The 22187-nt window shown below is 48.7% G+C and overlaps 1 protein-coding gene across 1 annotated transcript; it reads right to left on the bottom strand.

Annotated features, from left to right (window-relative positions):
- Window positions 1-1234: 1234 nt before the first annotated feature.
- Window positions 1235-15968, bottom strand: STC2 (stanniocalcin 2). Its single transcript, XM_017859290.1, has 4 exons — window positions 14511-15968; window positions 12340-12482; window positions 9695-9906; window positions 1235-4757 (listed from the first exon to the last, which is right to left on the bottom strand). Exons 1-4 carry the CDS (start codon window positions 14659-14661, stop codon window positions 4355-4357), a joined length of 909 nt encoding a protein of 302 aa, XP_017714779.1. The 5' UTR covers window positions 14662-15968; the 3' UTR covers window positions 1235-4354.
- Window positions 15969-22187: the final 6219 nt, after the last annotated feature.

A 22187-nucleotide genomic window follows, 5' to 3' on the forward strand; every position in this document is an offset into this window, starting at 1 on the left:
AGGCATATTAAATGTCATGAAGCCTCAGTTTCTTTATCTTTAAAATGGGTTTCAGAAATAATATCCCTAAAGCACCAGGCAAAGCATAGAGCACACGAGGGGTCCCCAGGAACCTGCAACTGTCCTGATGAGGGTGATGATGTTGGTGAAGAGTTTGGAGGAGCCTGGCTTCTCAGAAAGGTGATGGGGTGAGTTTAGTGAGGAAAGCTCCAGCTGCATGTTTCAGGAAAGCCAGATGCTCCCTAAATGCTTTGCCAGTGGTGCACGATAAGAACCTTATAAAAAATTATCCACATGCAAAGAAAAATGAGGAGGTTCCATGATTCTCCTGCTTCCCTTATCAGAACCAAAATTTGAGTCTTTGCTGAGAGCAAAGGTGAGAGCATTAACTTTTCTTTCCGTTTTGAAGCAGAACTCCTTGGAGGCCTGGAACTATAAATATAAGAGTATAATTATTCTTTCCCCAAGCCTCGTGTAAAATAGGAATAACACTGATGGGTTTAACTTAAAAATAAACTTAAAGTGGAGATTCTAGGCCTCAAGTCGGGGAAGGTGTGTGGGCATAGGAGTCCTGATCTGAGTTTGAGGTCAGACCCCACCCCACTCACTAGCCACACAGTTTGGGACAAGGCTGTACCTCAGTTTCTTCACCTGTAGAATGAGGATGATGATGCCTATTATTTGTGGGACGTAATGAGGATGACATAACGCATGCAAAATGCCTACTGTGGTGCCTGGCATGTAGTAGGTACACCAACAGCGGCACATATTGCGTAAACCAGGGGCTCTAGCTCTGTTCTGTTGTTGTGAGCAAGAGCTGGGGAAGAGGCAGTGGGCTTCTGTGTGTGCCAGGCCACTCAGCTGTTAAACTGGTGGTGCCTGCTGCAGGCTCAGTCTCAGAGAAGGGGTGGCCAGGCCACAGGGCAGACTCAAAGGTGAGACCAGAGTGAGCCTTGAGGACCTCCCTAATGGGGTGTGGAGGTGGTACTTCCAGGCCGACTGTGTGAAATTTATTCTCCTCCTTGTCTGAGTGACTCAGGCAGAGGCTTGGACAGAGTCCCTCTGATGGAGGAGAAGCCCAGGGTGGACCTCTTCATCTGGCTTCTCTCCTTGTAGGCTGAACATCCACAGAAGCATAGAATTCTCTTGACATACAAGTCCACTTGCTCACAGCTGTGCCCCCAAGCATTGGACATCAATGACCCTCTCAGACAATGATGCTACTCACGTGGAGGCCATTTATTTAAAACTTTTATTAATGCTTGAAGAAAAATAATGCAATGCGACAATGTACAGGTCCTGTTGCCTAAATCCGTAACAGAAACAGATATTATGACTTAGCAAGCTCACGTGGTGCCAATTCTGAGATCAGACGGGGTTGTTCCTCCTTAGGAAGTGGCCACTGGAAGCATTGTTTTTCCATGCTATTTCCGTGAAGCCTTTTACTTGGTTCAAGTTTAAATTTCTCCCTTTGTGTGTGTCTGACTATAGTTCTGGCCTGGTGTTTTCTATTTATTTAGTTTTAGATGTCAGCATTTTACTATACTTGGTCCTCTCATTTCAGAATAACAGGGCTATTTATTGATATAAAGGAGAGGTGTTCAGATCATCTTGTTAAGATGCAGAGCTCAAAATAAACACTAAATCTTTATTTGGAGATCCACATCCTTCCTCAAAGGAAGGCTCGTGAGTAAATTTGTATGCAGTATAAAGCCCAAGTAGAGGGTGTATTTTTAATGACTACTTTGCCCACATTTTAGATTGTGCAAATGTCTCAATCAATGCTTACAGAAATTTGGACCTTCCTCAGTGTGGAGCAGAAGACCCTGAGCAATAAATACTATTGGATGCTTCCAGTAACATTAGGGACGGGATTGAAATGCTATCTACCTGACTTCTGAGAAGAAAACAAACCAGTGGCGTGAAAAACATACAACAGAGATCAGTAAATGGGCTCAAATGAACACAGTAAGCAATCTTATGCCTTGGGGGAAAACACAGAGATAATAAATACAAATGACAAATATTTACAATAGAAGCAACAAATGGGACATCAGTAGGTGAACACATAAAACATTTACACGGAGGAAAATGGAAAAGTGATGCCTTTCACACATCCAGTCCAGGAGCTGGCGGACAAATGAACAGCTGACTCAGCAACGCGGGAGAATGTTATTGCTTTAGCTTTTGAGTGATGTCAGTAAAACAGTCAACGTGCCTGCCGTGGTGGCTCACTGCAGGAGACGGCCACGGTTTACACTCGTTCCCATGGCAGAGCCTGACACACAGGTCCTCCTCCCCCCAAGGGCAGAGCTGGATTAAGTGCACCAGCTCTTCTGTTCTCTGCAGGCCCAGATCTTGCTGGGTGCTGGGGGGCCCGGTGGCGGGGGTTGGAGGTGGGGTTTCCTCCCCTCCCCCAACCAATGATTCTTCCCCATCCCAGCATGGATCAAGAAAGACTGGGATTGGATTTGGGTCATAGAAATACTAGCTGCATTTTGGTTGAAGGCATTCCCCAGGAACAAGTCATTTTAGAGCAGATACACTTAGTTTCTTGGTGTCTGGCTTCAGGTTGCCTTGAGGAAGAGCTGAGGAGTTGACAGATAAGGATGCATATGCTTTTTGGCCCACTCACTAGAACAGAGATCAGTAAACTGTGTCCTGTGAGTGAAATTCAGCTGGGGGCCGTTAAATAAATCTTCCTGGAAGGGAGCCAAGCCCTCTCGTTTGTGTGTTGTCTGTGGCTGCTTTTGTGCTAGGATGGCAGAGTTGAGTAGTTTCGACAGAGACCTCATGGCTCGCCAAACTGAAAGTACTGGATTCACTATCTGGCCCTTTGCAGACAATGTTTGCCGACCCCTGCTCCAGAAGAGCCCAGCCCAGAATACCAGGCCACTCCCTACAATACCAGCTCCTGCTTGAGAAAGGATAGGCTTTAATTTGATGGCCTATTAGGAAGAAAAGGCCTATTTAGGTGATGTTTTAAATAACCCAAGAAACTCACTGTGGAGACTTTAAATGAAAATCCTCACTCTCCTTTCCTCGTATTTTTATTTCTGTCTCTTCTCTCTGCCTTTATTTGTCCCCTTGGACTCCTCTCCTTGTTGCTAAATTTCCAATTAGGATCTGGAAAATCCTGTTCCTTAGATATTTTCAGCAGTCTCCTCGATTTTATGTAAAAGGTCAGCATTTCCTGATAGGAATTACTAAGTAGTCTTCATTCTCTTCTTTCCTTTCCCATCCTCTCACATGGAGAAGCCAGGTTTCCAGCTGGGCCTCCTGGAATCGCCAGGACGCAGCTTTACCAATCTTGGCTGAGGGTCAAGGTGAGATAACAAAACCCTAAGGGAAATTTGTCAACTGTACTCCCCATGTGTGCATTTTCCTCTGGGTGGAAGATTTCCCCCAAGTGGGCAGGAGTGCGAGTCAGGCAGTCAGATGTATGGCTATGTCGCAGTCTGATAGCTTTTAAAATAGAACTTAACAAACAAACAAACAAAAATCAGCCTCAAAGGATGGGCTGTTTTTTTTTTTTTTTAAACCCCTTTGAGCTGGTTTTAATGACCCAGTTGCTTTGTTTGAAAGCCATTTATTTAGACGACAGATATGTAGATATAACTGGATAAATAAAAAAGTGAAATCGAGATTTGAAGCAGTGGTTAAAATATAAACTTATAGGGGCCACTCCCTTGGACAGTGTCCCCCCCAGCCCAGACAGAACAATGGCTCAGAAATTACACATAGAAATGACACTCCTCCCCCCACCCCCGCCAAGAGCTCTGAACCTCAAGGTCCCACACAAGAAACTGAATTTCAGTTTGGCACCAAGCACCCCCTCGGCCCCTGCCTCCTCTCCACCCTTCTCCTGCATTCTAAGCGATATTTATTTTTACATTCACTCCTGTCCTGGAATCCAGCCGCCCTGACTTCCGTGGAGACAGCACCAGACGCTGCTGCACCAGAAGCTTCGGGGCGGGGCCCAGCACCCACTGTGTGGCCCAGCTCCGGGGGCCCTGCCTTACCCTGCCCCTCCCTGGTTCACCTCCCCCACAAAAGAGCGGCCGACACCCACTGGCTCCACAGATGGAAAGAAGACAAAGGTACAAGGATAACGCGGGCGCGCTCCCTTGAGTACGTGTAAGTGCAGAGTTCACCAGGCACCCCCGAGACCCCACGGCCCCAGGGGTCTCCATCTCACCTGTCCGTTCCGCGAACACACACCTCGATGAAGTCCACAGTCCCCACAGAATCCTGTGTGTGACATCCCCCCTCTCTAATGGTAAATGTTTTGGAATGTCCATAGATAAGAAAATGGACGGTGTGGAGGAAAGATTTCGCGGCCTGGCCTTTCATTTCACCTCCGGATATCGGAATACTCAGACTGTTCATCCTCCCACTCGCTGCTTCCGGAAGGTCCCTGAGCCCCAAGGCCCCCGACTCTGCCCCGGGCATGGGCGTTTGGGTGGCTTTTGCTACCTCGCTCACCCTTGGCACCTCGGCCAGTCTCCCTACTGCTGGGTTCTGGCAGGTGATGTCCTGCTTCCCCGTGGTGGGCCCTGGAGAGCTTGGCTCTGTCCACCTGGGGCTGGCGCTCAGGGGCCGCTGTGGGAGGCCTCTGGATGGCTGAGGTGCAGAAGCTCAAGATGGAGCACAGGCTTCCCCAGTTCTGCTCACACTGAACCTGCACGCTGTGGGTGATGGCCTCCTTCACCTCCTCCCCACAGGTCAGCAGCAAGTTCACGAGGTCCACGTAGGGTCTAAAGATTGAAAGCAGAGAGAGAGAGAGAGAGAGAGAGAGAGAGAGAGAGAGAGGCTGGGAATGGAGCAAGTCCCAAATGGACCACAGAGGGTAGGGGCAATGCTGGGAAGGAGGCATGGCCAGTGCTTGGCCAGTGGAAGGTCTCTCTCAAATGACTTCAAGCCTTTTCTCGTAGTCTATGGAGTACTGGCCTCAACCAACACTTATTGGGTGGCCATTGTGTCCCAGGCTCACAGGTGCATAGGGTAAGAGCTTATGGCTCTTAGGATGAGCGCTTAGGACCCTAAAAGGAAGACCCTCTGGGGAAGGTGAGAAATCTGGGCGGCTGCGGGAATAATGGCAGGAGAGTTCTGGGTGCCTAAAGGCACCCAGAACTAGGTGAGTTTCAGCTAGAGTGGAGATGGCTCTGGGGTCCAGTGGAATCATAATTAGGCAAATGGTGCGGGGCCTTACATAGACTCCCAAACAGAAGATTCTTTTTGGTAGGGAAGAGGAAACCATGAAGGTTTAGGGCCATGTGCCCTCTGTGAGAAGCTGCCAAGAAACCATTATCCCCATGTTTGCATTTGCCCCGGGTTTAGGCTCAAGATGAAGAAGGGTGTTTTTGAAGTTATCGGATGCATTTCTTCTGCATCTGGAGGAGTATGGAAGAGCTGAAGTGGGAGGGAGGAAGACCGCCTGCCTGGGACGTCATTGCCCGTGCATGCAGTGACTCCCTCTCTCAGTAGCAGAGGCTGGGGAGTAGCTGTGGCCATTTACGCATCTTTATTCTTTCAGTCTGGGCTTCCTTAGATTGGAGTTGAAGGCTGGCGGTCAGGGGACCCCGTGTTTGGATTGAGAGACAGCTCGCTGTGCAACGAACTCGCCTAGTTCTGGAGGGCAGAGCCAGTTGCTCAGGCCATTCTGGTTGCCTTGGGCTGGAAGAATTTACCCCAGGGGGTGGACAAGGTGTGCAGAAGGCAGGAGCATCTGCTTTTTATATTTACGGGTCCATCTGATAAGGAGTGTCCCCAGCAATGGGCTCTCATGGGTCACTCACTGAGCTTTTATTTTAACTTCTCACTGGCCTTTAAAACCCCCCAAGGCGGGTATAGAATGTTTCACATGGCTAACCAGCATTCCTGGGCAGTCCTCGCTGGCAAAGTTTCTGACTTATCTGACCATAAGCATTGCAGCTGTGGGCCATCACCTTGAGCAGGGAAGTCACCCTGGAATGTGAGGTCATTCACAATAAGGAGCAACCTGGTTTGTCCTCCCTAAGTCTGGGCCACCAGAGAGGCTGCGTTACAGCCCATGGAGCCTTTTCTTTGCAAGCTGGCAGCTGTTGCTATGTGGAAAGAGCAGACGGTATTTTGAGATGTGTGAAGTAGTTTACTGCATTTTTATTAATTAGTCCCCAAGTTGGAATTGAGTGAACTGTCCTCATCTCATGGATGTAAAAACTGAGAAGAGCAGGGAGAAGGTGGCTTTTGGAAACTTCTGGGCTTCAGGGCCCAGGGCTTGGCTGAGAGCAGAGCAGAGAGGAGGAATGCTCTGGCTGATAGAGATCAAGCTGCTGTTTAGGGCCAGTTTGATGACTTTGGAGTCAGCAAGTCTGTGCATGGTCGCTGGGCAAAGGGCTGTAAACCCTCAAAGCAGGCCCCTGACAACGCAAGACAACCTAACGCTGTCTCCTTGGACTGCCCTGAGGTGGGCATGCAGGAGGCAATATGAGGGAAATGCTCCACGAGTGCTTGTTTTCTTCTATTTTTTGAAAACTAGAAGCTGCCTCCGGAGTTCAAGTTCACTGAGTGTGTCTGCTAAAGCAGCAACGGGATTTTAGCACCTGACTGTGCCTGCCACGGCACCAGGGCTAGATGAGCACACTGCAGGGGTGAGTGTCTGTCTTTTTGAGATACTAACTGGATGCTGTCTTCAAGCTTCTTGCCCCAGATTAAGGGGAGGGCTGTCTTGGGGATATACAGACTGTCTCTCTTTCGCCTTCTCTGCCAGGGTGTTCTGTCTGCCAGATGAGCCCCCAGAAGCCCAAGGTGGATCTGGATCCGAGAAGCCTGGATGAGCCCATGCTCTCCTCTGCCCTTGGCCCTCTTTCTCTCCAGGAGGAAGCTGTGAACTGCGGGGAGGGGTGTGTGTGCCGAACCAAGTTAATCTAAGCCGTGTTCCGAGCTGGCATGGTGCCTTCTCAGGCTGCAAGCTCAGCCCGTGTCTAATGACAAAGTCCAGCTCGTTCAACTGGGTGTCAGCAAAGCTAAAGGATTTTAAAAAATACTTGGAGGGGGATGTGCCTGGAGCCTGCCAGCACCCAGCAACACGGGGAGTGGGGGTCAAGCCAGGCCGGCTGCAGCTAGGGGAGACAGATGCTATGCAGAAAGTGGGGCGGGCAGGAAGGGGTGAGGGGAGCAGAGAGGAAGAGCTTAAAAGAGCAGCATTAATTGGGGTGAGTATTCTGGTGTGGATGGGGGTTGGGTTGAAGAATGGGGTGGTGCAGATTCTGGGGTGACTGTGATTTCCTCATCTCTAAAGTGAAAAGCAAATTCAGTTCTCTTTTTTTATTTTTTTGACCAATACCACACATTCGGAAATGACCTTCTTGATATTTGGGGACTGATAAGATACTTAAATCAGTTAAGATGCTTGAAAAAAAAAACAAAACTAAGAAGCAGGCAGTTCAGCTAGAAGTATAAGTCGATGCACTGCCACATCATGGCTTCAGAAGGAAAGGTAATGGGGGCTTTTGGGAAGCTGGAGTTAGTGGAGACCCCTGCCTAGAGATGACTTAGGGGGAAGTAAGAGGAACAGCATGTGACCAGGCTTCTTATATGGGCTGCCTGCATTTCCAGAGCAGGCTGGGGTAGGGGGTCATAGGCTCATTCTGAATGGTGTGAGGAGACCATGGCCCCGAGGGCCACATTCCCAAGAAGGAGACACTAGAAGAAGGTTTTACCTTCTACTGAATTAAGGGGAGGGGGCGGGACTTCCAACCTTCAGTTTTCCCAAAGAATACTTTTCTCCAAGAAAGATAGTCTTCCTGTGCTCCAGGTATGCATTATAGCCTTATAAACTAGGAATGGGCCCCATCACCCACCCATTCCTGAGGCCAGCAAACTCTCTCTAATGGGGGACAGGGCTGGAGGTGAGTGAAGCTCATGGCATTTCCTAGCCATGGGGCATTTGTCTCTTCCAGAGGCACCTGAAGGAAGGGAATTTTAGAGTGTTCTCCTTGTGTAATGGGGATATATTTGATAAAAGGACAAGAAGCCCACCACATGTGGGGAGCTGTGAGACCTTTCAGGTCTAGCAGGGAGACTATAGGCTGGGAGCGAGTTTGAAGACTGTTCCTGACGACTGGCTAGAGTCATGTATATCAGCAATTCCGAAGCTTAAAAGCAGGAATCAAACCTCAGTGCGAGTTCTCTAATGTCTTAGCTTCACTTTCCTCCTCTTGGGCATAGTAATTTCTATCTTGTAGCATTTTTGGGGAAGATAAATGAGATAACCCATGTAAAGGCCCTGGCCAAGGGCCTAGCACATTAAAAAAAAAAAAAAAAAAGACAGCTATCGTTGTTGATGATGCTGTGGCTGCTACTGTTCCCTTACAAATATTTGAAGGATAAAAAATATTTTGTAAGGCATTAGCCTAATTCAAGGAAAATACAATATTAATTTGCTTTTGGCAAGAGCTTCCTGCAGAGTTTTGCCATGAATTGTATGATTCTAACACTGTACCAAGGGTGTTGCAAGATGCCTATGACCTTACAACCAAGTGGAAAGAGACAGGAGGTGGTTGCTGTTCTCTGTCATCTGAGTGGTGTTGGTGTGGTAGGGACATAACTGGAAGAAGGTTGTGGCACAAACTGAGGATCAAGAGTTCATAAAATTATACTGATTTGGCTCAATGAGTCACCATGGAGAGACCAACAGTGCCATCAAACTGGTAATGACTTGTACGAAACTGCTTGGCTAGTGGCTTTCTTTCTGCCCTGTGTCTCTGAGGAAAGAGCCATTGTCAATATTAACAAAAAAATTCATCTTTAGGGGCTCCTGGCCCTGCCTCATGTTAGGAACAATTGTGTACCAACGTGCTTTACCATGCTGCAAAATTTAGGATCCTATAGCGGAAATATTTTGTAAGGAATGATGCATCCTGATTTTATCATTGAATTTCAAGTATTGGAATAAGTAAGTTCACATTTCCTTGTTTTGGCATAAAAGCGTTTAGCTGATTAAAGTTTTTGGCATTTGTTTTGCATTTTTCTGAGAGGGCACTAATGTATTAGAGAAGGTGAACTCAACCTTCTAAGGGAAAGGAAACTTAAGGAGGCAGGAAAAACATCTAATAGCTCTGTTTTCGGCATTTGAGAGTATAGGTTCTGGAGCCAGACTGCTCAGCAGACTGGAGTCAGGTCCCAAGCCTGGCTTTGCCTGTCACTAGCTGTGTGAGCTTTGCCTTAGTGAGTCTCAGTTTTCTCATTTGTCAAATGGAGGTGACAAGGGCTGTTGTGAGGATCAAGTGAAAAATTCACAAGGAGCTCTTAGCCCAGTGCCTGGCACTTGGTAAATATTCAACCAATGTTATTAGCAATCTGCTGTCAGTAAGGACACCTCTACAGCTACTCAGAATATTCTGAGAGCTAGTGGGTTCTTGGCTAAGGGGAAGATGAAGAGCATTTCTGAATCGACACATTTCATTCTTAGTAAAACGATTTCCATTTCTGTTGCTTGTGATTTTGAGACTGATGAGGGAATTCTCTCTTTTCCTGAAAGCCAGCAGGAAAGGGGCCTTTTAGGAGAGTCAGGGTAGCTTTCTGAAGTAAATGGAAACCTCCATTTGACAGGCATTCAACCTCTAGAAGCAACGCGGCTCTCCTCCCATACACCTTGCCGTCCTTGGTGGGTGGCCCTTCCACCCCAGGCCCTCTGTGGGGCAGTACTCACTCGTGCAGCAGCAAGTCCTTGAAATGGATCATCTCTACTATCACCCGGGTGTTCTCCTGGGCAGCCGTGCACAGGTCGTGCTTGAGGTAGCATTCCCGCTGCAACTGGAACACCATTTCCCTGATGGCCGGGCACTTCCGGCTTATGCAGCCGAACCTGTGCCGCAGAGCATGGGCCTTACATTTCAAGGCGTCTTTGATGAATGACTTGCCCTGAGAACACACAGGCAGGAGAAGGGAGAGAGGGGCAGAAAGCAGGAGACCTCATTACACGCTTGGACATTTCAGCCCTTCTTGGGCTTACACAGGATATTCCTGACATCAGAACCCAAGGCCCCGCCAGAGATGGAGGTCCTCCCAGGTGACAGGCAATGCCACATCAGAAGGCATGTCCAGAGTGACATGACACCCCCAGCACTTGGCAACAAGGGATGTTCATTCTGTAGACTAACACATCTTCCTCCTTCCTCCCCAGCTACTCTGTGAGTTTCCCTCCAACGGGGGCTTCGGTGGCTATGTGTCTCTCAGGTAGCCCCGTGCTGGTTGTTTGGTGACAACTTTTCTGGAACACAAACGGAATTTGGCCAGACACAAATCCATAAATCCTTCACGGTTCTCACAAGCAGTTTCCCCTAGGTGGAAGGTGCCTGCATGTCCAAATCTCACACTTTTCCTTTCTCTATTGATTCCAGGGGCGACACCAAGATTGACTGCTGACTGTGCCTCCCTTTCTGCCTCAGTGCCTCCCACGCCCCAAATCTATACCCTTGTCTCCTCCTACCCTACCAGGAAGAGCGTTCTTTTCCTTTTTGAAAATGACTCTACTCCTTTAAACTGTTCGGATTATTGCCTCTAAAAGGCCGGCCTGGCACCCTGCCTGGCAGCATCTGGAGTCTGAACTGCCGCACTGGCGGCCCCTCCCCCACACTCCCTGCCTCCGAGTGGCGAAGGCAGCCAGGCATACATCTGGCCTGCAGTTCTCTTTCCTGGCAACCCCGTTTGATTGTGCTTATCCTAGAAAGGAGACAGCTGTTGGGGGTTTGGAGGCAAGCTCGGTGCTGCTCCCTTATCAACCTCCCGCGGCCCGGAGGCATTGTGGGATGCCTACCCAGGAATCCCCACACCCCACATTACTATAGAAACGAGCTGTCGTCGGAGAGGTCACCCCTCTGTTTTTAGACAGACCCGGAAGTCACTGAGTTGAGAAAGTAAATGGGTTTAGGTTGGAAATGGGAAGCCAGCCAGCACATTTATTTTGGTTCTCTCTTTAGCAGCCATAGAAATGTCTACAGATAGCATCGGATCTCTGAAAAACCATGTGGCCTGAGCACCCTCCCCGTGGCCCCCTCTCTTTTGACTCTCTAGCCAGAGCCAAATGGAATGGAGGGCAGGGTGTGCCCGTTTATTAAGCAGTTATGTGCTGAGCATCGACTTGAAAGGGATGCCTCTAACTTGAGAACATATTCCTGTTGGTTGAGAAAAAAAGAGGAAGATGAATTTATGCGAGGGCTGTGGCAATCTGTTCTTGGTATTCTTCCCTGACATCCTGTGGGATTGCCCTTAAATACACGTCTTTCCTCCGGATTTCCTATTACGTTTCCTAATTCCCGTTAATCCAGAGTGATGCTTTATTAGGGAGCCTCAAGGAGTTCAAAGTTCTACCTCTTTCCTTCCCTGGTTTCAGTTTCCCCTCTGGCCACTGCACATCCTCTGCAGTTTAGGCTGCCTGCCCTGTCATCACCTCCCTTCCTTGTTCCCAGGCACTGCTTTGTCAGGCTCACTACTGTATGTCATGGATGGGGACTGGTGACATCCATAAATCTCACCTAAACTGATGGCCACCTCCAAATGTTGGCATTGCTCTCCAATGAACCAGGAGAGAGGTTTCTGAGATATAGTAAGAGGGCATTTCAACAGGGCATATAAGTGGCCAGGGAGAACACGAAGAAGGTGAGTCTGAAGCCACACGCCATCTAAAAATGAATTTGTGTTGTTGGCACTGGAGCCATAGGTGGCTTGTTGTGTTCCTGTCTTGCCCTGAGCAGCAACTCCACGTTGCCCTTGGGGCCCTGGGATAACCGAAGTGGGTCAGGCCCTGACTATATTTATTATACAGAGCAAAAGAAAAGTGTGGAATTGAAGGACTCGATCAGGGTTTTGACCTGACAGGTTGGGAGAGAAGGATCTGCTACTCAGGAGGAATAGAAGTCTGCTCTTTCAGAGGTCCTGAGTTATTTGGGTTGCCTGCACACACACCACATGACGGATTTCTACACACTTTGTGTCTCATTTCCCTAGTAGGTGAAAATGGCTTCTGAAATGTATAACTGGGGGTTCTTGCCCCTACCTCTCATGCAATGGGCTTTGGAGACTGAGTTCTGGGTGGCCAGACACAGCGTGTCCCCTCACAAGGTGTTTATTATTTATTAAGACATTGGTCTCCAGTCCACCCTGCCTGTGTAGACACAGCTTATGAGTGCAGAGGGGAGACACTGGAATAATGTTTTATACCTAGACTGTTGCTTGCAAGCACTAAAACACACCACAAGGAACAGCAAAGGAAGTTGGTTAACAAGGCTTTCCAATGAACATTTCAATCATGTACGCTCACCCCAAACATTCTTCATGCTCTGGATGGATTTTTACCTGGGCATCAAATTTTCCAGCGTTGTGCAGAAAAGTCATGCAAATCCCATGTAAGCCCCGAATCTCACAAGAATTGTTCTCGAAACATTCAAACACGCCACACCCCACATCGCCAGCGTTGACCAAACAGTGCTGGATCTCCGCTAAAAGGAAAATCACATACAAATATATACAAAACTCTAACCCACGCTGGGCAATGCAGAGAGGTCGTTTGAAATAAAAGTTAGTAACAACTCAAGGAAAATTTAAGGAGGAAAAAAGAGTTAGTAATGACTATTTCAAGACCGAAAAAGCCTGGGAAACAAAATTTCCTCCTTTAATCTACTCATGAAAAATATCTCTATTTGTAAATATTTGTAGAAAAGAGCCGAAAATTACAAAAATTACAACCAGAAGGCTGGTCTGAGCATTCCTCCTTTTCGTCCTTTCCATTTTATTAAAGTATTTGTGGCAATACTTAGTTTGAGAGCAAAATATATTTCAGCTTTTTAAACCCACAGACAAAAATAAAATTTTGAGTCGAACTGTACTTCATCAATGAAGTACCCTTCTCTACTTGATCTGTAGAAGTTGCTGCTATTAAATTACAGCCATTTGCTTCCTGACACCCAAATGACAGCATCTAAAAAGCAGTTTCAATTCAGCTTTATGATTCAACACCTAAAAATCAAAACAAAATTCCTATTAAGGCAGTGCCTCCCAACCCTTCGCATTAAAATACCAGCTAGGGAAGCTGCGGTTGGCTAGCAGGCTTAGGAGTGGAGTCAGATGTGGGCAAGCCTTCAGAAACGCCACTATCCGCGGTTGCAGGCTCCTTTTAATTAGGGATGGGGTGAGGTATCTCACCCAATCCCCTAGAGCTCCCTCTGCCCCGGAGGGAGCTTGCAGCTCTTCACCGAACGTGGCCCCCATTCCTCTCTCGGAAAGGGCAGACGGAGGAAGTTAACTGTCAGGCTGCAGCGTGCAAAACCTCTTCCCTCCCTTCCCACTACCCAAGTCTCTGATTTAAACCAACCACAAAATTACATCAGAAAAGTATATTTTGGAAGAAGGGCGGGGTCGGAGCAGATAATCCGCATCAGATTAAATCCAGCGAGAGAATGAGGGGCGTTTATTGTTGAGGGTCCCCAACCACCGAGAATCACGTTCAGTTCTCAGAGGAAGCGCCAGAGGAGGGGGAGGGTGGGCGAGGGTCTCGGGGTAGTGGGGGTGCCGGCCCCAGCATGTGGAGGTGACAGGCTCCGTAAGACCCCACGTGCCGCCGGGGCAGGACCGCGCAGGGCCGCGATTCACTCACTTGGGGCGTCCCTAATGGGCACTCGTGCATTCTTGCTCGTGCGGTGAGCGCACGCACGCCGCCGCGTTCACACGGCCCCCCAAAGTCGGGGGAGGGGTCGTGGAGCGAAGGAGCTGTAAGCAGATTTTCTTTCTCTTTCCGAGCTGGGAAAAGGGCCAGCCCCGTGCCCTGCACGCCTGGCTCTGCTTTGTAGCTTGCTGGTGAGCCAAGAGCCGGTCGAGCAGAGGAGGCGCACGGTTCGGGTCATGTCACCATTTCTTGGCTTGCTGACTTGGCCAGGAGCTGGGGATGGCAGCAGCACCGCGGAGGTACGCTTTGCGCCGCCCCCACGCTCCCTTCCGAAAGCAGTGCCCCCAGGGGGAAAGTTCGCAGTGCCATCTGTCTCGCCGGCAAAGTTCTGGGATGTCGGGCATCTTTTGAGGAGGGGGAAGACGCGGCACTCTTACTGAGGCCGTCAGGCTGGGAAGAGAAGTTCTCCGGGTGCAGGGCGCAGCCCAGCTCCGGGGACCCTCTGTGCCTCCCGCGTGCCGGCCGGGATGAAGCGCGCTTTGCACCGGACCCGGGACTCGGGGGCGGGAGATGGCGCTGCCAGCGTCAGACGCTGCCTCATTTCCCCTCGACCCTGGGGAGGACAGCAACAAGTCCTGCCCCAGCCATTTCATCACCCTTGCTAGCACGTGCAGATTCCGGGCGCTCGGAGCCCGGCGCGGACCTCGCCTTGCCTCGCGCTTCCCTTTGCACGTCCCGTGCCATCCTAAGAGTTTGCGTGGCCGTGGGTGGGCGCCTGGCTCCCGGCGAAACGCCTGGGGCGCGCCGCGTGGGTGCACGGTGTCCTCTCCCAGTAGCTCCCGGTTGCGGGGGCACATGCACTTACCTGTATTCTGCAGGGACAGGCGGCCTTTCTGCTGGGAGCTCCTGTCTTGGGGACCCTCGGGTGGGTTGGTGGCGTCGGTCCCTCGCGCCGGGTCAAAGGTGGCCAACACCAAAGCCAGGGTCATGAAGTGGCCCAGCCGTTCGGCACACATGGCTCTTGGTATTAACCTCCCGCCAGGAGACCTGAATCCTTTATGCTCCCCTCCTCCTCCTCCTCCTCTTCCTCCTTCGCCGCTTCCCCTCCTCCTCCCACTCTTCCTCTTTGCTCGCCTTTTCCCTCCTCCTCGCGGCCGCGGCTCGGATAGAGGTTACCCAGCGCCCTCACGTAGCTCTCGGGAGAGCATGTGACCAGGCCGTTAGCAGCGCCGCGAGTGCCCGGCAATGGCAGAGATGGTGCCTCAAATATCCCTGGAAGCTCTGGTGTCACTTGAATGAAGGAGTCGAGCAGGTGTTGTCCCGGCGGCTGGACCAATCCGAGACCCCGGCCCTTTTGACAACACGGCCGGGAGGCGGGGCCTGCGCTCAACTACATCAGGAGGAAGCCGAGCTCCGCTGGGAGCGCCGGACAAAGTTGCCGACCTGGCGGCGGCCACGCGTTTGCGTGCGTGTGTATGAGTGTGTGTGAGCGCGGCCGGAGATGCGTGCGTGTGCGGGTGCTCCAGGGCAATGGTCGAAAGGACTGTAGAATATAAACGCGAATCCAAGCTCCAGTTGCTGTTAAAGGGGGACGGTCTGCTCTGGGACAGAGTCCCTCGGGCCCCTGGCTCGCGTCACACCCGCATCGGGTTGGGAAAGTTTCCTCTTTCCGCCTTTTGGAATTCAGTGAGATTCTCAGCCCAGAGGACTTAATAAATTGAAGCAGTTTCCCGGGCACAATGATGCTGTGGGCCAACTGAGCACACATGGGAATTCCTGGCTTTGTGACACTTTGCATTAAAAAGAACCCCACGATTGAAGATAGGAGGAGAAGTACTAGATATAGTATTTGCTCTGAGCAACTGCCCTATCTTCCCGCTTTGGTGGGCCATGCAACACCTGGAGTGTCGTTTCTCGTCCTTCCCCTGATCCAGACGCATTCCAGGCTGGGCTGCAGGGATCCAGGTGACAGTCGGGACTTGCATCATTTCCAGGAGGCTGGCAGGGAGGCCCAAGGCAGCCCTGAGTCAGCCCGCCACAGAGCATCGCGTGCCCGGAGGCCAGAGCTTGAAAGACAACTTTACGCGTCTCCAAACACACTCCTGCATTTTCTCAAAGCGCTGCTCGCCACCCCGCTCTGGGTTCCCTTTTACTCTCCAGTCATCTGATGGAAGTGGTGAGAACAAAAACAAAGACAAAAAAACTAAATCCGGGGAAATTATCTCCATCTCCTCCCTTTTCTTGTTTGGCCCCCTCCCCAAGAACCGCCGGGTGGGGATAGCCCGGGTTACTTTCTCCCCCGGCCCGCGGAGGGAAGGAGAAAGTTGGGCGCCGCTTGGAGCGCCTCTTCCCCTGCTATGTGTGTACGTGTGCACGCTCACGTCTCCCCCGCGCCGGGGCCTGGGAAAGGAACTGCTCTCGGTCCCGTCACCCCACAGCGCAGCTCGGGGGGCTCTCAAGGCTGAGGGAGGGCGGGGACACGACCGCCGCGACCGAGCGCCCCCGGGCACGCACCCGGCGTTGGCGCGCACTCGCCCCTCCCCTCGTCCCCACCCTCCTCCGGGAGAACAGGTGAGCCCGGGTACCAGCTCTCCATCCCCACCCCCACCCCGCGCCCCGCCCGCGCCCTCTGCGGTAATGCGCCTGGGAAGTTTCATCACCCACTGCCCAGGAGACGCGGCCCTAGGTCTCCGCGGCGGGGCGCACTGCCCGCCTGGTTGGGGCCGCCATGTGACACGGCTGGGGGAGGGGGTGCGGAGACACTCGGGCAGGTTATCTTTTGGCTGGCGCTTGACTTCCAAAGCTTTCCTTTCCTGTGTCCCGGCTGCACGCGGGCGTGGGGAAGGCGGAAGCGGGGTGCCAGGATGACCACCGCTGGCCGCAGCTGTCCGGAGTGTCGAGCTCTCCTGAGTCGGAAGGAAGGAGAGAAGGGGGTGGGGAGGGCATCTTCAGAGTGGGCTTCCCCTGGGCTGGAGCGCCAGGGAGCATCCATAAATGGTCACTTTGAAGGTCCGAACCTGCAGCGGTGGGGAAAAGCTGACCATCTATGCCCACTATTCTAATAGCAATTACTCCCCGCAACTTCGGATCTTTTGTGCAAGGACGTGCGGGTACAAATACATTAAAACGGCCAGTTCACATTGCCCACGCTGCTTTTGTTTGCGTAGTTAACTTAGCTTCCTTTATTAGTTTATGGAAAACCACCTCCTGTAGATCCTTTAAAACAAAGCAAGCAAACAAACAACACAGTGGCATTCTGGCCTCTCCTAACTAACTCTTTAAGGCTCTGAATTTCCTGAGAACAAGTGGCCATTTGGTCCCACTCCTGCTTATGGGTATAGCTGGGTAGACTTTCTTTCTATGTGGCCTCTTTTGTAGGTGAGAACATGAGCAATATTGACATTAAGAAGTCATCTGGTCACCTGTTTTTTTGAGAAGCAAAAATAGGAGAGAGCTCCAGGGGGCAGGAGCAAGCCCTCCTTTGCCAGATGCAGTCACTGAGTGTACTGGGCAGAGGCCTCCCAGGATACCTGGAGCGATGGCCAGGCAGATGGAGTTCTCCCTGCTCCTGCTTTGCCCAGCCTTTGGCTAGGCGCTACCTTTTGCTACCATGGGGCCCCTGGGGCTGCCCTCAGAGGACCTACATAGTTTCAAAGTTCGTCCTGAGGCTGTTTGCTTCTGCCTTACAAGGGACATTCCTGGTTTCCACCTGAGCCAACTGCCCCTTTGGAACCAAAAGAACACATAGTAGCTAGAATTGGAGGTGTTGTAAGCACAGGCATTAGTTCTTAAGGGTTTATCTCTGGGCCAGTTAGCCAAGTCCAAAGCATCCAGATAAGAATGCCCATCTCAGTCAGACCCACCATCTGCAAGTGATTCCCTTGCAGAATCACTAGGCAGTTTGCTGGGACTGCCAGTCTAGGCTGCAGGGGTAGAAGTGGGATGGGGGCTCAGACTGGTGACTTTGTTGTGATTGATTCCCCCTCTCTCTGGCTGATTCCTTTAGCTCTACAACTGGGGCCAAGTTTGGCAGACTGTGGCTGATGAGGGTGGGGCAGGAGACCATAATACTAATCATTATTACTATTATATAGCTAACATGACTGGAGAACAGACACCGCACCACACACCACGCTCATGCCTTTGGTGTCCCTCCAGACCTAGGGCCCTCCCTAGATGGGAACTGAGACCTGGGAGGTCTCTTGGATGGACCAGCTGCTGCCACCCTGAGGTTCAGCAGCACCTGTCTGGATGGGCCCTCCTCCTCAATTTAACGCACAGGCAGCCATGAAGGGGCAGACGTGACCTACCTTGTGTAGGCTTTCTGTGGTTGACACCTGGAGCCCACGTTTTCCTGTCTAAATCCACTTTGCTAGTTACATGTGGTCAACACTGAGTGGCAGGTTTTGGGGGAGGGGGTATTTGGGTTAGACCATGAAGGATGGGAGAGGATAGTGACAAGTAGAGGCAAGGAAAAGAGTGGGCATAGGAGGTGGGAGGACCAGCAGGGGTAAATGCATGGAGAGGATCCGGTGGGATTTGTATCAGGAATAGGGGTTGCCCAGTTAGGTGTGAAAGTGGGACATCAAACTGGGGAAGTCGGCCAGGGCATGTTGTCAAGGCTGGGGCCCCTTGTGACAAATCTGCGCTCCTCACGGAAGATCTGACGGTATTTAAGGATGAGACTGTAGGGCACTTTAGACTAGGTTCTCTTTAGGAATTAGGAAATGCTCAGGGGCCCAGAGCTACCATTGTGGAGCAAGAGGAGAGGAGTGGGAAGGAATTAGTTGGAATCTTCACGTGCGTCTCGATGCCGAGCAAGACAGACGTCTTCTTGCTCGAGTGTGAGTTGAAGGGGCTTTAGCGTATGGGCACAGTTCGTGGGTGCTGAGTCAGTGATGTGCAAGTTGACACGTGCTGCCTGGTCCAGGCTGTCTGAGTTCCGGAACCTGAGTGGAGAACATGGCTTACACGTGGGGAGCTCCGCCCACTGCACGCCCCGCCCCCTTGGGGCCGACTGTCTGGGCTGATGGCACCACCTTATGGTCAGAGAGGGAACTGTCTGACTATACAGTCATGACCCTTGCCTGCCTGGAAGGCCTGTGGCTCTAATATTTGGTCTCCAGCCTTCTCCCTACTTTCCTTTCCTTTTCTTAGCAAATCAATTAATGCAGATTTAGCCAATCTCCTCACAACAACATGCTTTAATCCCCCCATCAAAGAGATCTCTTTCAAACTTATTTTCCCTCTTGCTCCCCTGTCCTTTGCTGTTTTCCTTTGTGAGCCTCAAATTTACCCTAATCCTGGCTCCTGTGCATCATACTTGTATGAAGGAAAATGAAAAAAGGTATCAAGGTGAAACCAGACAGAAAAAAATAACAAACTGCTGCTATTAGGCCTCCCAAATTATCTTGCAAGCAGAGGTCTCTCCCTAAAAAACCTCCATCTCCCAGCATTTGGGAGGCTGAGGTGGGTAGATCGCTTGAGCCCAGGAGTTTGAGACCAACCTGGGCAACACGACGAGACCCCGTCTCTACAGAAAATACAAACATTACCCGGATGTGGTATATGCTTGTAATCCCAGCTGCTCGGGAGACTGAGGTTCTGGGAGAATGGCTTGAGCCCAGGAGGTTGAGGCTGCAGTGAGCTATGGTTGCACCACTGTACTCCAGCCTGGGTGACAGAGCAAGACCCTGTCCAATAAAAAAAAGCCTCTATCTTTGCTCTTATCTTTTTTTCATTAAACTGGTTATTTCATTAAATATAATTCAGGATAAAGGAGATTATATCTTCAATATTTGGGTTTGTTTATTCTTAATACTACAACCAAATTATATTCTACTAATTTATACCATAAAAGTACAGTGCCCAACAACACAATGAGTTAAGAAGGATTTTGTGGTGCTGGCCTGTAAACCTATCATATATAATATTGTTTCTTGGAAGAAAATATATTCTGGGTTCCCAAGACAACCAACTTTTGAAGTGTTGGAACACAATACTTTTGTGAACTGGGCATTTCTTCTGTGTCACAGATCAATAGTCAAACCATTCATGGATTGACTGGAAATACAAAAGATAAAAAAAGAATTAAAAAAAAACCCAAGAGAGTAGGAACACTGTATCCCTCACAATAAACCCATTTACTGGAAGGAACATAAAGTAGTAAACACTGGGCATCTGACTGTAGTCTGAGTTTTGTTAATGCCTTTCTCTGAAGCCTGAATGGTACCCCAGAAGGCCTCTCTGTTTTACATGGGTCTTAATTTTTGCTTCCTTGTATCTTGAGACAAACTCCAGGAGAACATATCCCAGGCAAGGAGCTGCCTGACTTCCATGGAGAGTGCTGGTTGGGTTGAGAGGCAGGCATTGTGGTACTGGAATAGTATGATAGAGCTCTCCTTGGGTGGGTTTTAACTTTGGTTGGGGAATGGTTGGATTTCAAGTGGCTGAAGGAAGAATCTTTTTGTGAGGCAGTTTTCTAGGGAGCCAGATTTTGAAAGCTTCAGGAAATGACCAAATCTATTAATGTGATTTAACTTTCAGTATGTTATCAGGGTCCATTGAACCCAATTTTAGATTTTGAAGGTTTTTTTTTTTTTTTTTTTTTTTCCCTGAGAAGTTCTAAAAATTTGTAAGGATTGGTATTTCATGACTTTTGTTTGTTTTCAGAAGTCTTCTGAAGATGAAAGAAAGATAACATCTAGTTTTTAACAAAAATAGAATAAAACTCATTCTGTCTTGAAGTTACCATATGACCGTTGAAATAATTTATAAATTTATGATGTATCATAGGATCTCAGTGATCTTAACTTTCTTATAGCTTTAAACATCCCCCTTTGTATCACTCTAGAAATTATTTTGTCATTACTCATCAATTATTGCCAATTATGGTTAAAAAAAAAAAAACACTACTAAGAAAATGGGAGAATGATGGAATCACCTAGAAGGATGGTGCAAGAATGAAACATATTATCACTATTGTATCATCCTTCAGGTTTTTGATCACATTGCCCAAAGTATTACATCATTTCTTGAGAAAGTATAAAAGAAGATGGAGGACACCATCTTTGTAGACTTTTTCTTCTTGCTTTCACTAAATATAGTTGTAAATACAGCTATATTTTCATTTTCTGCACAAACTATAAAGAGAAGAAAATGACAGAGGGAAATGTTGTACAATTATTAGTCAAATCAGAAGATGAATGCAAAGAGACAGCACTATGGAAGACTCGATAATGGTGAAACGGACTGAACTGTATAAGCAAAGTTCCAGACTATGAGTCCTACATGATAATAACCTAGATTAATTTCCTCAGATTTAAAGATTCATGAGTAAACAATATATTTCTAAGGATAACAAAAAATATGATATTCTCATCCTGTTAGTCATTCAACAGGAATGATTTCATCACACTATATTTTGCCTCAAAAACTTGGAGCATCCTCTTTTCCTGAAAGAATGGGGGCCAATTTTTTTTTACTTTTATGTTTGCTTATTGAAATTTACTTGATACAGTTTGAAGGGGACAAATGATGAAGTCAGATTAAAGGTGAGTACAAAGATGATTGAAAACAAATAGGTGGTATGGAAAGGAAAGAAAAAAGATCACCGGACTAAACATTCTAATTGGTGTTTATAAATTTAAAATAAAATGCTTTTCAATTACAGAGAAAAGAAGATGACCATCTTCTCCTGAACAAAATTATGAACTATCAAAGGTTTCAAAGGTAACACGTTTTAGGTCGCAAGTAGAAGAAGAACCAGAAGTAATGCTGAGCTAGAACTTATTAGAGATTTCCTTGAAATCTGGACTTGGTGTTTGTAAGATGGCTCTGTCCCAGGTTTATGCGTGACAGCTGGTGAGCAGTTAGTTGCATTCAGAGGACATTGCTCATTTTGGGCCTATCTGCATTCAAAACCAGGAAAATATGCTGTGAAAATTTGCTATTACTGATGTCTCTAATAAAGTCTTAAAAAACGATCCTTTTAGTCTTACTTCTATAGATTTATTCATAAAAATAGAAAGGATCCATTGGACCCTGATGGTAAAAGATGATGATGACGTTTTTCTGCTACACTGAGGGTTAAGAGTATAGAGGCAAAATATTAAAACAAAAATGAAATAAACTCCTTCGGCAAATGGGAGTCACTACAGAGGTCTCTATCCATTCCCAACACTTTCTTACATAGGCCCACCATTGATTGATGATTACTTTAAAGATGGGTGGTTTGAATGTGAGACATCGTCACATAGCCTCTCTGTTTATTCCTTTCTTTGGTGTAACTCGGTTCTTCTTAAATTCTGGTGGGGATAAGAATTACTATACAGGGCTGATAGAATATCTCATGGACATTATATCTTAATGAATATTTTGCAGATGTTTTAAGGTTAATTTTGACCACAGAAGATTTTCACTTTGAAGATTTTAGAATCTAACCCACTCTGACATATATTCATTCATTCAACAAACTCTTGTGCATGTCTGTGTACTAGATTAGGTGTTGCATCCTGGGAAATAGGAAGAGATAGACACAGTT

The sequence above is a fragment of the Rhinopithecus bieti genome, unplaced genomic scaffold (genome assembly GCF_001698545.2).
Source record: "Rhinopithecus bieti isolate Rb0 unplaced genomic scaffold, ASM169854v2 scaffold_49762, whole genome shotgun sequence".
Lineage (NCBI taxonomy): Eukaryota > Metazoa > Chordata > Mammalia > Primates > Cercopithecidae > Rhinopithecus > Rhinopithecus bieti.